Source organism: Triticum urartu, chromosome 2 (genome assembly GCF_003073215.2).
Source record: "Triticum urartu cultivar G1812 chromosome 2, Tu2.1, whole genome shotgun sequence".
Taxonomy (NCBI): domain Eukaryota; kingdom Viridiplantae; phylum Streptophyta; class Magnoliopsida; order Poales; family Poaceae; genus Triticum; species Triticum urartu.
In genome coordinates, this window is record NC_053023.1 from 675146722 (window position 1) to 675161317 (window position 14596).

At 48.3% G+C, this 14596-nt stretch overlaps 1 protein-coding gene across 1 annotated transcript; it reads left to right on the forward strand.

Moving 5' to 3' along the window:
* Positions 1-9236: 9236 nt before the first annotated feature.
* On the forward strand, positions 9237-12899 carry LOC125539646 (exocyst complex component SEC15A-like). Its single transcript, XM_048703146.1, has 2 exons — positions 9237-9457; positions 10263-12899. The coding sequence occupies exon 2, from the start codon at positions 10270-10272 to the stop codon at positions 12637-12639; it is 2370 nt and encodes a 789-aa protein (XP_048559103.1). The 5' UTR covers positions 9237-9457; positions 10263-10269; the 3' UTR covers positions 12640-12899.
* The last annotated feature ends 1697 nt before the right edge of the window (positions 12900-14596 follow it).

Here is a 14596-nt window from a genome sequence, read left to right on the forward strand (position 1 = left end):
CAACACAGCAGGTGATCCTGAGGCACCAATGGCCGTCGTGTGGCGCACGACCTGCCTCATGGGTTCCATCTGAAAACAAAGATGTTTTCACAGGAGTCAAATGTCAATGTGGATAATGTTCAAGTACTACTCTAAAGAATAACTAGGGCTTATCCAACTTTGGGGTGAACGTGGTCACGGGATCCTAGTGTTAGAGTTAGTAAAATCGTTTAACCCGAGTAGGAGAGAGTTCAGTGTCCCAGAGTAAGGATCGAGGAGTAAAAGAGCCTAATACCACCCAGATGGCGATGTGGGCCCGTAAGGCACACAGCCATGTTAGTAAAAGTTTTTGTAATGTCTAGACTCAACTTCGGCCAAGGAGTGTGGAAGGGGGATTCCTACAGGCAGTCGGCTCTGATACCAACTTGTGACGCCCCCGATTTAATCGTACACTAATCATACACGCAAACGTGTACGATCAAGATCAGGGACTCACGGGAAGATATCACAACACAACTCTACAAGTAAAAATAAGTCATACAAGCATCATATTACAAGCCAGGGGCCTCGAGGGCTCGAATATAAGAGCTCGGTCATAGACGAGTCAGCGGAAGCAACAATATCTGAGTACAGACAGAAGTTAAACAAGTTTGCCTTAAGAAGGCTAGCACAAACGGGGATACAGATCGAAAGAGGCGCAGGCCTCCTGCCTGGGATCCTCCTAAACTACTCCTGGTCGTCGTCAGCGGGCAGCACATAGTAGTAGGCACCTCCGGTGTAGTAGGAGTCCTCGTCGACGGTGGCGTCTGGCTCCTGGGCTCCAACATCTGGTTGCGACAACCAGGTAGAAGGGATAGAGGGAAAAGAAGGAGAAAGCAACCGTGAGTACTCATCCAAAGTACTCGCAAGCAAGGAGCTACACTACATATGTATGCATTGGTATCAACTGGAATAAGGCTATCATATGTGGACTGAACTGCAGAATGCCGGAATAAGAGGGGGATAGCTAGTCCTTTCGAAGACTACGCTTCTGGCAGCCTCCGTCTTGCAACATGTAGAAGAGAGTAGACTGAAGACCTCCAAGTAGCATCGCATAGAATAACCCTAACCGATGATCCTCCCCTCGTCGCCCTGTGAGAGAGCGACCACCGGTTGTATCTGGCACTTGGAAGGGTGTGTTTTATTAAGTATCCGGTTCTAGTTGTCATAAGGTCAAGGTACAACTCCAAATCGTCCTGTTACCGAAGATCACGGCTATTCGAATAGATTAACTTCCCTGCAGGGGTGCACCACATACCCCAACACGCTCGATCCCATTTGGCCGGACACACTTTCCTGGGTCATGCCCGGCCTCGGAAGATCAACACGTCGTAGCCCCACCTAGGCACAACAGAGAGGTCAGCACGCCGGTCTAAACCTAAGCACACAGGGGTCTGGGCCCATCGCCCTTAGCACACCTGCACATTGCGAACGCGGCCGGAAGCAGAACTAGCCCCCTTAATACAAGAGCAGGCTTACGTTCCAATCTGGCGCGCGCCGCTCAGTCGCTGACGTCACGAAGGCTTCGGCTGATACCACGACGCCGGGATACCCATAACTACTCCCGCGTAGATGGTTAGTGCGTATAAGCCAGATGGCCAGACTCAGATCAAATACCCAGATCTCGTTTAGCGTGTTAAGTATCCGCGAACGCTGACCAGGGCCAGGCCCACCTCTCTCCTAGGTGGTCTGAACCTGCCCTGTCGCTCCGCCTCAAAGATCCACTCGCGGGTGCTCCTACGAGCCGACCCGTCTTTAATCACCACATGTATCGTGTATAAAGTATATAGAATATACCCGTGGTCACCTCCCGAGTGATCACGGCCCGATAGTATAGCATGGCAGACGGACAGGAATGTAGGGCCACTGATGATAAACTAGCATCCTATACTAAGCATTAGGATTGCAGGTAAAGGTAACAACAGTAGTAGCAAGGACAGGCTATGGCATCAGGATAGGATTAACGGGAAGCAGTAACATGCTACACTACTCTAATGCAAGCAGTATAGAGAAGAGTAGGCGATATCTGGTGATCAAAGGGGGGGCTTGCCTGGTTGCTCTGGCAAGAGAGAGGGGTCGTCAACTCCGTAGTCGTACTGGGTAGCAACGACGTCGGTCTCGGTGTCTATCGAGAGAAGAAGGGGAGAAACAATAAATATATAAGCAAGCATATGCATAGTGATGCATGACATGACAAGTAACGATGTTAGAGGTGCCCTAACACGGTAGTAGGTGATACCGGTGAAGGGGGATAACATCCGGGAAAGTATCCCCGGTGTTTCGTGTTTTCGGGCAGAGGAGCCGGAGGGGGAAAGTTGCGAGTTTGACATGTTAGGGGTGCGTGGCGGACGAACGGGCTGCGTATCCGGGTTCGTCTCGTCATTCTGAGCAACTTTCATGTAGAAAGTATTTTCATCCGAGTTACGGATTAAAAGATATGATTTTCTAAAGATTTTAATAATTTCTGGAATTTAATTAATTATTTAAATTAATTCGAAAAACAGATTAATGACATCAGCATGATGTCATGCTGACATCAGCAGTCAACAGGGTTGACTTGGTCAACCTGACCAGTGGGTCCAGTGGGACCCACCTGCCATACACTGTTTAGGTTAATTAGAGATTAGTTAATTTAAACATGATTAATTAACTTAATTAATTCACTAATTAATTAACTAATTAATTATTAATTTTATTAATTCATTTTTATTTTATTTATTTATTTTTTATAAAACGTTCTGGGCATGGGCCCACTTGTCATTGGCCCTGGGGGCCTTGCGGGTGCTGGGTTAGCGCTAACGGGCGCGGTTTGCTGGGGCGAAGCCCCGTGAGCATGCGGGCGCCCGTAAGGGAAGGGCCGGCCAGCTCCGGCGAGCGGCGGGGCCGGGCCGATCACGCGACAGGGGGAAGAGGCCACGGGCGCGGCCATGGCCAGCCAGGCGCGAGGGGGGGGCAAGCGGGCGCGGCCTGGGCGTCATGGGGAGGCCGGAGATGGCGATGCGGGGCGAGGGGGCGAGGCCAGGCGAGCGGTGGCCGGCGCGGGCGGGTGCAAGAGAGAGCGCGAGGCCGCGGCGGAGGTTCGTGGGCAGCAGCGAACGAGGGTAGCAGCCGGTCAACAGGGGAGGCGAGGCGAGGCCGTGCACGGGACGACGGCAAGGCGAAGCGGACGGCGCAGGCAGCGGCGGCTGGCCGGGGCGCACGGGCGCGCGCAAGGTTGAGCGGGCGCGGCCGGGGCCTGGTGGCCGCGAGCGTGTGGTCGGGCGTGCGCGCGCAGGAGGAGGCGGCAGCAGGCGAGCGCTGCGGGTGAGCACGCGGAGGAGCACGACCGCATCGACGGGGACGAGGGGGAGGAAGAGGCCGGGGGCCTCACCGGGTGCCTGTAGGGACTGGGGCAGCGGGGGTCGAGGTGGAGAGATGGGGACGGTGCGGCGAAGAGGATGCAGGCCGACGAGGGGGGGTGAGCTCCGGGCGTCGGCGGGCGACGGCGACCTCCTCCGATCCCGATCCAATCGGGAGAGAGGGGGGAGATATTTTGTGCGGGGGACGGGGGGAAGTGGGGGTGTCGGTGGAGTGGGGCGAGGTGGTGAGTGGATAAGGGGGGAGGGCGGCCGGTTGGGCCTGCGGCCGATTGGGCCGGCCAGCTGGGCCGATTCCCAATGGGGGCCTCCCTCTTTCTTTTTTTTTGTTTTCTGTTGTTTGTTTTTCCCCTTTGTATTTTCTTTTACTATTTCTTTTCTGTTTTAATTCATTCAAAAGCAGTTAGGCATTTTATAAAAATGTGTTTACTTCACCATAATTACCGATGCAATAATAGACATAGCCCAAACATTTTATTTTTAATATTTGAAAACTTTTATTGTCGACTTTAAATTTAAGTTTGAATTTGACACGGTTTCGAATTATCCCGAGATTAGTAACCGTAATCGCAGATGTCATGGCATCATTAGGAGAGTTTTACTGTAGCCAAATTATCCGGGCGTTACAACGGGTTCAATAAAATAGGTGTTAGTCATAATCCTACGGTTGAGCACCGTGGGATCTAGAACGTGTGACATCTCATCCACATCCAGGCCAAAGTGCTCAGCAAGCCGAGTCACTATGCCTCCCACAACAATAGTACCCCTCGGCTGCTTGTGTTGTCTGCATAGGTCGCTACAATGAAACATATTTTAAGTAACACAATGATGTAACAAATGACAAAACATGTTACAAGTAAAGCAGGAGTAACATATTGTTTGTGTTGCAAGGATTACAGTAACACATACTTAGTCTGACATGAAAACATGTTACAACGATATTACAACATTAACATATAGGTTTAAGTTGTTGAAGATGTGTTACGAGATATAATTCTAGTAACATATACTGTATGTTGGTTACTAGTGTTACACGTTCTTAAGGGAAGAGCATATAATTTGATTAAGTGCGTTAATAAATGTCGTCATCTTAATACATAGGACCAGCAGAAAAAAAAATGGTACTCCTAGGGACCGAACAAGGGAGAAATCGCTCAGCAGCTAATGAGCTAACCATCATACCGAATGACCAATCCTCTTGAATTGCCATGTACTACTTTCTTTACCAGTATGGCAGTTGGGCTACACAATTTTCATCTACTAAGGCCTTGTACAATGCAGGGTGCTTAGGGGAGGTGCTTAGAGAAATAAACCAGGCTTTCCTTAAGCACCGGTGCTTACTTGTACAGGGTAAACGCTTAATTAGGTATCTCTCCTGTAGAAATAGGCACCGATCAGAAAAACCCAATTTTTTTCTAAGCACCTCCCTAAACACCTAGCATTCTACAAGGCCTAATGGGCCAGTGGCCTAATCGCTAATCAGACCGAGAAGTTTGGCCGGTCGAGTGCGGGGCTAGGCACCAAATAGCGCACCCCGGGGCCTGGAACCAAACATGGCTGGCTTGGTAAAAAACACCACAGGCAGTTTGAGCCATCCTTGTGCGGGGCTGCGCATTTTTTCGTTCATTCCTTTATTACTTTTCATTTTCTCTTTTTTGTTTTCCTTGCTTACCTTTTCATATGATCCTGAAGCCCATGCGCTGCAACCCTCAGAGCTGCCCAGTCTTGGTGCTGGCTGATACGTCTCCAACGTATCTATAATTTTTGATTGTTCCATGCTATTATATTATCCATCTAGGATGTTTTATATGCATTTATATACTATTTTATATGATTTTTGGGCCTAACCTATTAACCTAGAGCCCAGTGCTAGTTTCTGTTTTTTCCTTGTTTTTGAGTTTTATAGAAAAGGAATACCAAACGGAGTCCAATTGACATGCCAATTTTTGATGATTTTTTATGGACCAAAAGAAACCCCCGGAGTAAAAGAGTTGGGCCAGAAGAGTTCCGAGCCGTCCACGAGGGTGGGGGGCGCCCTGGGCGCGTCCCCCTATCTCGTGGACGACTCGAAGACCACCCCTGACATGAGACCTACGCCAAAAAATCCTATAAATACAGAAACCTCCAGAAAATAACCTAGATCGAGAGTTCCGCCGCCGCAAGCCTCTGTAGCCACCAAAAACTAATCGGGCCCTGTTCCGGCACCCTACCGGAGGGGGGATCCCTCACCGGTGGCCATCTTCATCATCCCGGCGCTCTCCATGACGAGGAGGGAGTAGTTCACCCTCGGGGCTGAGGGTATGTACCAGTAGCTATGTGTTTGATCCCTCTCTCTCTCTCTCGTGTTCTTGATCCGGCACGATCTTGATATATTGCGAGCTTTGCTATTATAGTTGGATCTTATGATGTTTCTCCCCCTCTACTCTCTTGTAATGGATTGAGTTTTCCCTTTGAAGTTATCTTATCGGATTGAGTCATTAAGGATTTGAGGACACTTGATGTATGTCTTGCATGTACTTATCTATGGTGACAATGGCATATTCACGTGATCCACTTGATCTATGTTTTGGTGATCAACTTGCGGGTTCCGTGACCTTGTGAACTTATGCATAGGGGTTGGCACACGTTTTTGTCTTGACTCTCCGGTAGAAACTTTGGGGCACTCTTTGAAGTTTTTTGTGTTGGTTGAATAGATGAATATGAGATTATGTGATGCATATCGTATAATGATACCCACGGATACTTGAGGTGACATTGGAGTATCTAGGTGACATTATGGTTTTGGTTGATTTGTGTCTTAAGGTGTTATTCTAGTACGAAGTCTAGGATAGATTGAACAGAAATAATAGCTTCGTGTTATTTTACTACGGACTCTTGAATAGATCGATTAGAAAGGATAACTTTGAGGTGGTTTCGTATCCTACAATAATCTCTTTGTTTGTTCTCCGCTATTAGTGATTTTGAAGTGACTCTTTGTTGCATGTTGAGGTATTGTTATATGATCCAATTATGTTATTATTGTTGAGAGAACTTGCACTAGTGAAAGTATGAACCATAGGCCTTGTTTCAACGCATTGCAATACCATTTTCGCTCACTTTTATCATTAGTTACCTTGCTGTTTTTATATTTTCAGATTACAAAAACATATATCTACCATCCATATTGCACTTGTATCACCATCTCTTCGCCGAACTAGTGCACCTATACAATTTACCATTGTATTGGGTGTGTTGGGGACACAAGTGACTCTTTGTTATTTGGTTGCAGGGTTGTCTGAGAGAGACCATCTTCATCCTACGCCTCCCACGGATTGATAAACCTTAAGTCATCCACTTGAGAGAAATTTGCTACTGTCCTACAAACCTCTGCACTTGGAGGCCCAACAACGTCTACAAGAAGAAGGTTGTGTAGTAGACATCACTGGCGCGGTGGTGCGGGGAGCGCACACGCGTCGTACTGCGGCTGCTGCACCTCCCGGCAATTGGCCTCATCTCGCGTCGGCACAGGCGCTCCGCGCGTCACGCCTTGGCTGAGCATCAACATTGCGCATAGGAGGAGGTGGAGGCGCGCCGTGAGCTACATCGCCCGCACGGGAGGGCGGGGGACGGAGCGAGTGGGATGGCGCCGGGGCCTCGTCGGCGGCGTTGACGAGCTCGGTGATGCGGCCCAGGCAAGCGTTGTAGCCCTCGTTGGCGGGGCGGTAGCGCAGCAGCTCGCGCGTCATGAGCAGTGCAGCCTGCGCGTTTGCCAGCCCGCGATGAGCATGAGAAGACGACACCGGGGCAGGTGTGAGGGAAGGAGTGGCGGTGCAGCCATCATGCTGCACGGAGGGCGACAACGAAGAGTCCTGCTGCTCATGAGCAGCAAGGTCGGTGGCAGCGTTAGCCGCGGGAGAAGCAGAGCGACGCGGAACACCGCGGCCCATGGGCACCATCTGGGAGACACGAGCGGCCCGACGCTCGGTGCGAACTCGGTGAGCGTCGGCCATGGGAGCGATGAAGCAGGGACGAAGTGAAGCGGACGGGAGTTTCGACACGCCCCTATCTAGCACACCAAATGTCGGAATCGGGGCTCCACGTTACCAACAAGGTTCAAATTCTAGGGCATGTGCGAAGACCTTGCCTAGCTACCCTCAAGCTCGTCGCCTCAGGGCTTGGCCTTGTTGAGTTCGTGCGAGCGGGGAAGGAATGAACGCGGCGATTTACCCAGGTTCGGACCATCTTGCGGTGTAAAACCTACTCTTGCTTTGTGGTGGATTGGCCTCACGAGGAGATTGAGAATGAACTAGTATAGTGGGTGAGCCGCCTCGCGAGGGCTCAAAGGGAGAGAATGGATTGACCCCTCTCTATGGTGGAGACTAACATATATTTATAGTGGCCTTGGTCCTCTTCGCTCATAGCTTAGGCAATAAGGGATTTCACAATGGCCAATTTTGAAAGGGGACAAGAGGTACATCTTATCCTGGCGGTCTTCGCCTGCAAGCTTCTGGCCATGACGCAGTGGTGGGCTCAACGATGACATCCGTCCTATCGGGCTCGTGGTCTTGGTCTTGTTGCCCCGGAATGAAAATCTTTGGGGGATCCCTTGGGAACCCGCGCTTGTCCTTGCCTTCTTAGCAACAAAGAGAAAATTGCCCCCCTTTGCGCCCACTAACGCCCGCCTGGCCTTGGTTGTCACGACTCACGTCATTGCAAGCCTTGTGAGGAGGGGTACCTGCATAGAAATGTCCGCTCCTCGGGAGGTCTTGGCATCTTTGCCTCGCGAGGCCGGGGGCCCTTGCGAGGGTCTTACTGGCAGAGTCTTGTAACCGGGCCATACCGGGCCGTCGACGGTGCCACGCGTTGGGCCGCAGGCAGGTAAGTCTGGATACCTCCATTCCCAAAACGCCGACAAGGTATTTTTTTTAAGCAAATTTGTCGCCATTTGTTGCCCTCAGGTTACTCTCAAACCTTATTTGGTGCCTTAAACGTCACTTCTAGGCGTTTTCACCAAGTGACGCACATACATGATCCCTCCCACATAAAATGGGTTGACCCATCTTATATCACTATTATCATTGTAATGGCTTCGTAACATAATATTGGCACACTTATGGCTTTGTGAAGTTTTGAACCATTTCCCCCCTTTTTTTGTCGGCTCTTTGTTCGGTCTTTTATCTTTTGTTTTCCGTTGTTTATGTTTTTATTTTTCTCCTTTTCTAAATTAGTAGTTTTTTCAAATTCATGAAGTTTTTTCTAAAATTTTGAACTTTTTGGATTCGTGATATCTTTTCCAATTTTGTGAACAGTTTTCAAAGTTATAAACATCTCTCAAATTCACACATTTCTGAATTTGTGAACTTTTATAAATCCGCGAACTTTCAGAAATCAAAGAATTTTATCCAGAGTTGTGATTATTTTTCAATTTCACAAATTGTATTTAATTTCATGAACATTTTTTAAATCCGTAAATTTTGTCAAATTCATGAGCAAGTTTTCAAATTCACAAACATGTTTGAAATCATGAACTTTTTCAAACCCATGAAGTATTTTTCTAATTTTTGAACATTTTTTTCCATATCTGTGAACTTTTTCCAAATTCACAAACTTTTTTTATTTTTTTTTGAACTTGTATCAAAATTTTGTTTTTTTAATAAAAGTCAACTGTCAACCGGTTCACTTGCTCAACCGATCGAACTGGCGAGGCGTTTGGGGGCAGGGCGAGCGAGCTCCCGCTGTTGGGCCGTGGCGTTCTTTGTGTTCGGGCGTTTTCTCGAGAAAAAAACCCTGGGCTGCCAGCCCATGCCGGGGAGGAGTTAGCGAGCCAGCCGACGGAGCCGGAAAGCTGGCGCCGCGGATTTAGCGAAGCGGGTTTTGCGAGAGCAAAAAAAACTGGCTGTCACCCGTGCCTGTCCTCCACTGCCGTCTGCCGCCGGCCCCCTCCCCCCCCCCCTTGCTTCGTCCGTCCTACTCCTGAACCTGTCGCCGCCGAATCCGGCGTCGCCTAGCTTCATTCCCCCCTCCTGCCACCGGAGCGACCCTCGAAGCGGCCGGCGACCCTCCGCTGCACCGACACCCAGGCCGGCAAGGCTTCTTCTCCTTGGGTAAGCAAGCCCTAGCTTTGCTCTGCTTTGTTCGGGTTACTGCCGTTACGTTTCTCTTTACCCTACTTTTCTCTCCGCGAATCAATCGAATCCGGCCAGATCCCTCTTCCTCGAGGCCTTTCCCGGCCTACCCCGGCCCCCGTTCCTAGGGCCGTCAATTGGGACAGCGCTGGTCGCAGGATTACCACCGCCGCTAGCTTCGCATTCTGATTTGTACGCTAGCTGCTATTCACCTTCAGATTTCACCATGAATAATTATTCGAAGGGTACACAGAAGCTCAACCTCGTGTAAATTGTATCATATCCAGTCACTCGTATGAACATAGAAAATAGTGAATTACATTCTAGAACTAGTAGGCATCGGTATGTATTTCTCAACCATATTTCGATTGCTCTTGAAAATACATGGCAGAAATGGCAAGCCAAAAAGTCACAGTCACATAAATCTACAGCATATTTTCACCATTTCTCCCCAACTCAATCTGGAATGTATTACAATATTGTAATTCACAGATCACACATCTATTTTCAACATTTACGTCTGTTTCCGCCTGCATCCTGAGCCGCCAAGGAATCCGCCATGTATTTTGGTGTCCTGTTACCCTCAAGGCCTAAACTCATACTAATAGCTGTTTGATTTCAGGAAATTTAAAACAAATGCTTGTTATTTTTGGCTTCTCCAAGAAAATCAGTTTGTGAATTGTTAATTTCCTCTACTTCTCCGTAGTTCACATGCCCAGCATTTGTAGCTCCAAATCTTCTCATAAATCTGGATGAAATGGCCATTTTCCATTTTGTTTTGCAGTTGAACCATGACCGCGCAGACCAAGAAGAGGAGCCCTGTGGAGAGTGGGGATGCTGCTATCGGCACGGCTCTCGTTGGCTTCGTCTCCAATAACGAGGATTTGGGTCCCATTGTGCGGCATGCTTTTGAATCTGGAAGGCCTGAGGCTCTCTTCCACAACCTCAGGGGTATCGCCAAGAGGAAGGAGGTTGAGATCGAGGAGCTCTGTAGGCTTCACTATGAGGAATTCATCCTCGCGGTCGATGAGCTGCGTGGGGTGCTGGTCGATGCTGATGAGCTCAAGGGCGCGCTGTCGGGTGAGAATCTGCGCTTGCAGGAGGTTGCTAGTGCCCTGCTTCTGAAGCTCGATGAGCTTCTCGAGTTGTATGCGGCGAATAAGAATGTTGGGGAAGCGCTTGCAACATTGAAGATCTGTCTGCAGGTCACCAGCCTGTGTCAGTCGTGCAACAGGGACATTGCCCAAGGCAAGTTTCACACTGTGCTGAAGACTTTGGAGCTGATTGAGAAGGACCACCTGCAGAATATTCCTCTGAAGCTTCTTAAAAATGTTGTTCAGAAAAAGATACCGATGATGAAGCTGTACATCGAGAAGAAAGTTTCCAATGAGTTTAATGAGTGGCTTGTGTATATCAGAAAGTTTGCAATGGAGATTGGACAGGCCTCGATACGCCAGGCCTCTTTGGATCGTCAGAAAGATGAGCGAATGCGTGCCTGGCAGAGGGAAGCAGAAGAATGTAGTCGTGGGGGGTTTGATGAGCATGCTTATGCCTTGGATCTGGAGTACATAGATGAAGAGTCAACACTAGAATTTGATCTTACTCCAGTATACCGAGCATACAACATCCACATATCCCTTGGCCTTGGGGAGAAGTTTCGAGAGTATTACTACAGTAACAGACTCATGCAGCTTAACTTGGACATGCAGATTTCTACAACACAACCCTTCCTTGAGTCCCACCAGCACTTCCTTGCTCAGGTAGCTGGATTTTTTATTGTTGAAAACCGTGTTCTTCGAACTGCAGAGGGACTTCTATCTGATAGCCAGGTTGACACAATGTGGGAGGCATCTATTTCTAAGGTCACCTCTTTTCTAGAGGAACAGTTTGCACGCATGGATGCAGCTAACCACCACCTCCTTGTAAAAGATTATGTCTCTCTTCTAGCTGCAACCATGAAGAAGTATGGGTATCAAGTCACATCTTTGCTTGAAGTTCTTGACAAAAACAGGGAGAGATATCATGAGCTGCTTGTTTCAGATTGTAGGAAGCAGATACAAGGTGTCTTTGCTAAGGACTCGCATGAAAGGATGGTTATAGAGAAGGAAAATGACTACAACATGAATGTTGCAGCATGTCAACTTGAACCCATTCACGCAGTGCCGGATTTGCCATATGTTGCGCCATTTTCCTCATCAGTTCCCGGTGCTTGCCGTATTATCCATTCCTTCATTGAGGATTTGGTAAGCTACTTGTCATATGGTGTAGTGGTCAACTCCTATGATGTGGTGAAAGGATACCTAGACAAGCTTTTAATTGAGGTACTAAATGACGGTCTTCTGAAGTTGATACATAATGGTAGTTTGGAAATCGCACAGCTGGTACAGATTGCAGGAAATATTGCCATCCTTGAGCGGTCATGTGACATGTTCCTTTTGCATGCTGCCCAACTTTGTGGACTTCCTAAACGGCTGCTTGGGAAGCCTCATTCTGGTTTGACTGCTAGGGCTGTGCTCAAGGCCTCCCAAAACGCAGCGTTCAATGGATTAATAACCTTGGCCAATTCCAGAATTGATGAATTCATGCTGCTGCTGACCAGCATCGATTGGACAACAGAGGAAACTCCAGAACATGCAAATGACTACATGAATGAAGTGCTCATCTACCTTGACATGGTGGTATCGACTGCACAGCTGATTCTGCCAAAAGAGGCCCTCTTCAAGGTCATTTCTGGTTCACTCAGCCACATCTCAGACACCATAATAACAGTTCTTCTCAGCGACAGGGTGAAAAGGTTGAGCATCAATGCGGTTGTAGGTATTGACATTGACCTGAAACTGTTAGAGGACTTTGCAGAAGACAGATTTCACACCACTGGGTTGTCGGCCCTTAAAAAGGAAACAAGTTTTAAAGATTGCCTTGTCGAGATTAGGCAGCTGACTAATCTTCTGCTGAGCAACCACGCCGAGAGCTTCATGAACGCTGTGATCAGGGAGAAGAGTTATGCGTCCTTGGACCACAAGAAGGTAGCCATCATCTGCGACAAGTTTCGGGATGCTCCTGACAGTCTGTTTGGGAGCCTTTCGAGTAGAAACATGGTGCAGAGTGCTCGGAAGAAGTCCTTGGATGTGCTGAAGAGAAGGTTGAAAGATTTTAACTGAGATTAGCCATGTTGCATCTGAAATAAGCTGGTACCGGTTGAGTAGGACTTAAATTTGCTTCTGTAAAACCTTGTCTGGTCTTGTGATTTTCCTGTCTAGAACATAATTACTGTCCTCCATGTGTGCATTTAGGATTGGGCTGCCTGCTTATATAGGGTGAGACCGTGAACTGTAGTTGTATGCTCCGAATTTCCATCTGAACTTAGTTGGCATTGTCCTTTCAGTAGAAGAAATGGAAGCAGTCAGTTTCTTTCGTACCAGTGCAAGCTATTAAAGGCTTAAGTTGACACAACCACAGGGTTTGGTGTCCGTAAGGGAGCAGTAAGTGTGAAGAAAGCTGTCAAATAGACTGGTGCTGGTAATCATTGTCTTCCATTGCTTAAAGAGAAAACCTTGGATTGTTTAGGGAGAGAGACTTGAAGGACGGTGAAGGTTTAGCAGCTTGGCTTTGACGAAAATTACTTCTTTGACAATTGGCAAAGCTTTAAACGCTCCCTGAAATCTCTTTGATCAGATAACTTTGGAATTAAACCTTTAGCTTTCCGCCACGAAATCAATGCTTTTTGTAAAGAAAATGCTATCAGTGTCAGTCATGCTAGGCAATGAGGTAGTTTCCTCGTTTTGGATTCAGTTTACTGTAATACTCCCTCCGTCCGGAAATACTTGTCCTAGAAATCGTTGTATCTAAACTTAATTTAGTTATTAGATACATCCATTTTATCCATTTCTAGGACAAGTATTTCAGAGCAGAGGAAGTATTTCTTAGCTTGCTGATCAGCTTTAGGCAATGAGGTATTCTCAAACTGCGACTTTTTTTTTCTGTCTAGAAGGGGAAAACCCTCCTGATTTCCCTTTTTAGGAACTGAGAACCCACAACAAGAATAGAAAAAGAAAACAAACACGGGCAACCTGGGTTTTCTTTGGATTGTGGTTTTCCTTCCAAATACCCTTGTAAAAAATACGGGTCTCCGTCGGTCGTTTCTTTTCCAGCAAAAAGTCCCTCACAACCAGGTAAGCTATGCCTGTAAATTAAGGGAAATGGTAGTGGTAAGTCGACTTTCCAATTTAGGTAAGTCGATTCCGTTTCAGCCGTTGGATAGAAAATAAGTGGTGCAGATTGCTTCTTCAACCTCCAGACCATCTCCTTCTTCTTCCCCAAACCGCCAAACGTACCACCGGCGGCGCAGCCTCGCTGCCCCGCCCTCCCCTCAACGTCCTCCCATCATCGTCCCCCATCCCCCCCTCCCCGCCTTGGCCATCCCTCTAGCCCACCACTGTGCCCCCTCCCCCCCCCCCCCGGCCCTCCCCTCAGCCTCCTCCATCGTTGTTGCCCCCTGCCCCGGCCCTCCCCTCAACCTCCTCCCATCATCCCCCCCCCTGCCCTGGCCAACCTCCCTCGTAAGCCTCACCACCCGTGGCCCCCCCCGCCCCCGGCCCTCCCCTCAACCTCCTCCATCGTTGTCGCCCCCTGCCCCGGCCCTCCCCTCAAATCCGACGAACTTGCACCATTGCCATGCCCCCCCCCCTACTGATGATAGATCATGGGGAAGCTTCTCCGACAAGCCAACGGCTGCTTCTTCCATCCCACTGACGTCTGCTTCCTTCTAGCGAAAATCGACTGATCCAAATTGGATTTTCAAGTGACTGCTTTTTAGCTACCGTGGTAAACTAAATACCCTTTATTAAAATACCCTAATGCCAAGTGCGGCCTAAAAGGAAAAACACCGGCAACCAACGACATGTCCTAACAGGGAAACATCAAGGCATGCCAATGAAAAAAATGAAATCTAAAATGGTCTGCTTGGTGAGTTGCTAGCATGTGGTCTGTTTGTATTGGTTTACATGGGGTTTTGGCTAATTAACTAGATGACTCTCTTCTGCATAATTAATCATTGAGACAAATATTTTTCTCCATTTCAAAAAAAAATCCAGATATGAAGTAATTACTGGATCACCC

Bases quoted from the DNA above. Each gene is read 5' to 3' on its own strand.
- LOC125539646 (XM_048703146.1), top strand. From the start codon at position 10,270: ATGACCGCGCAGACCAAGAAGAGGAGCCCTGTGGAGAGTGGGGATGCT.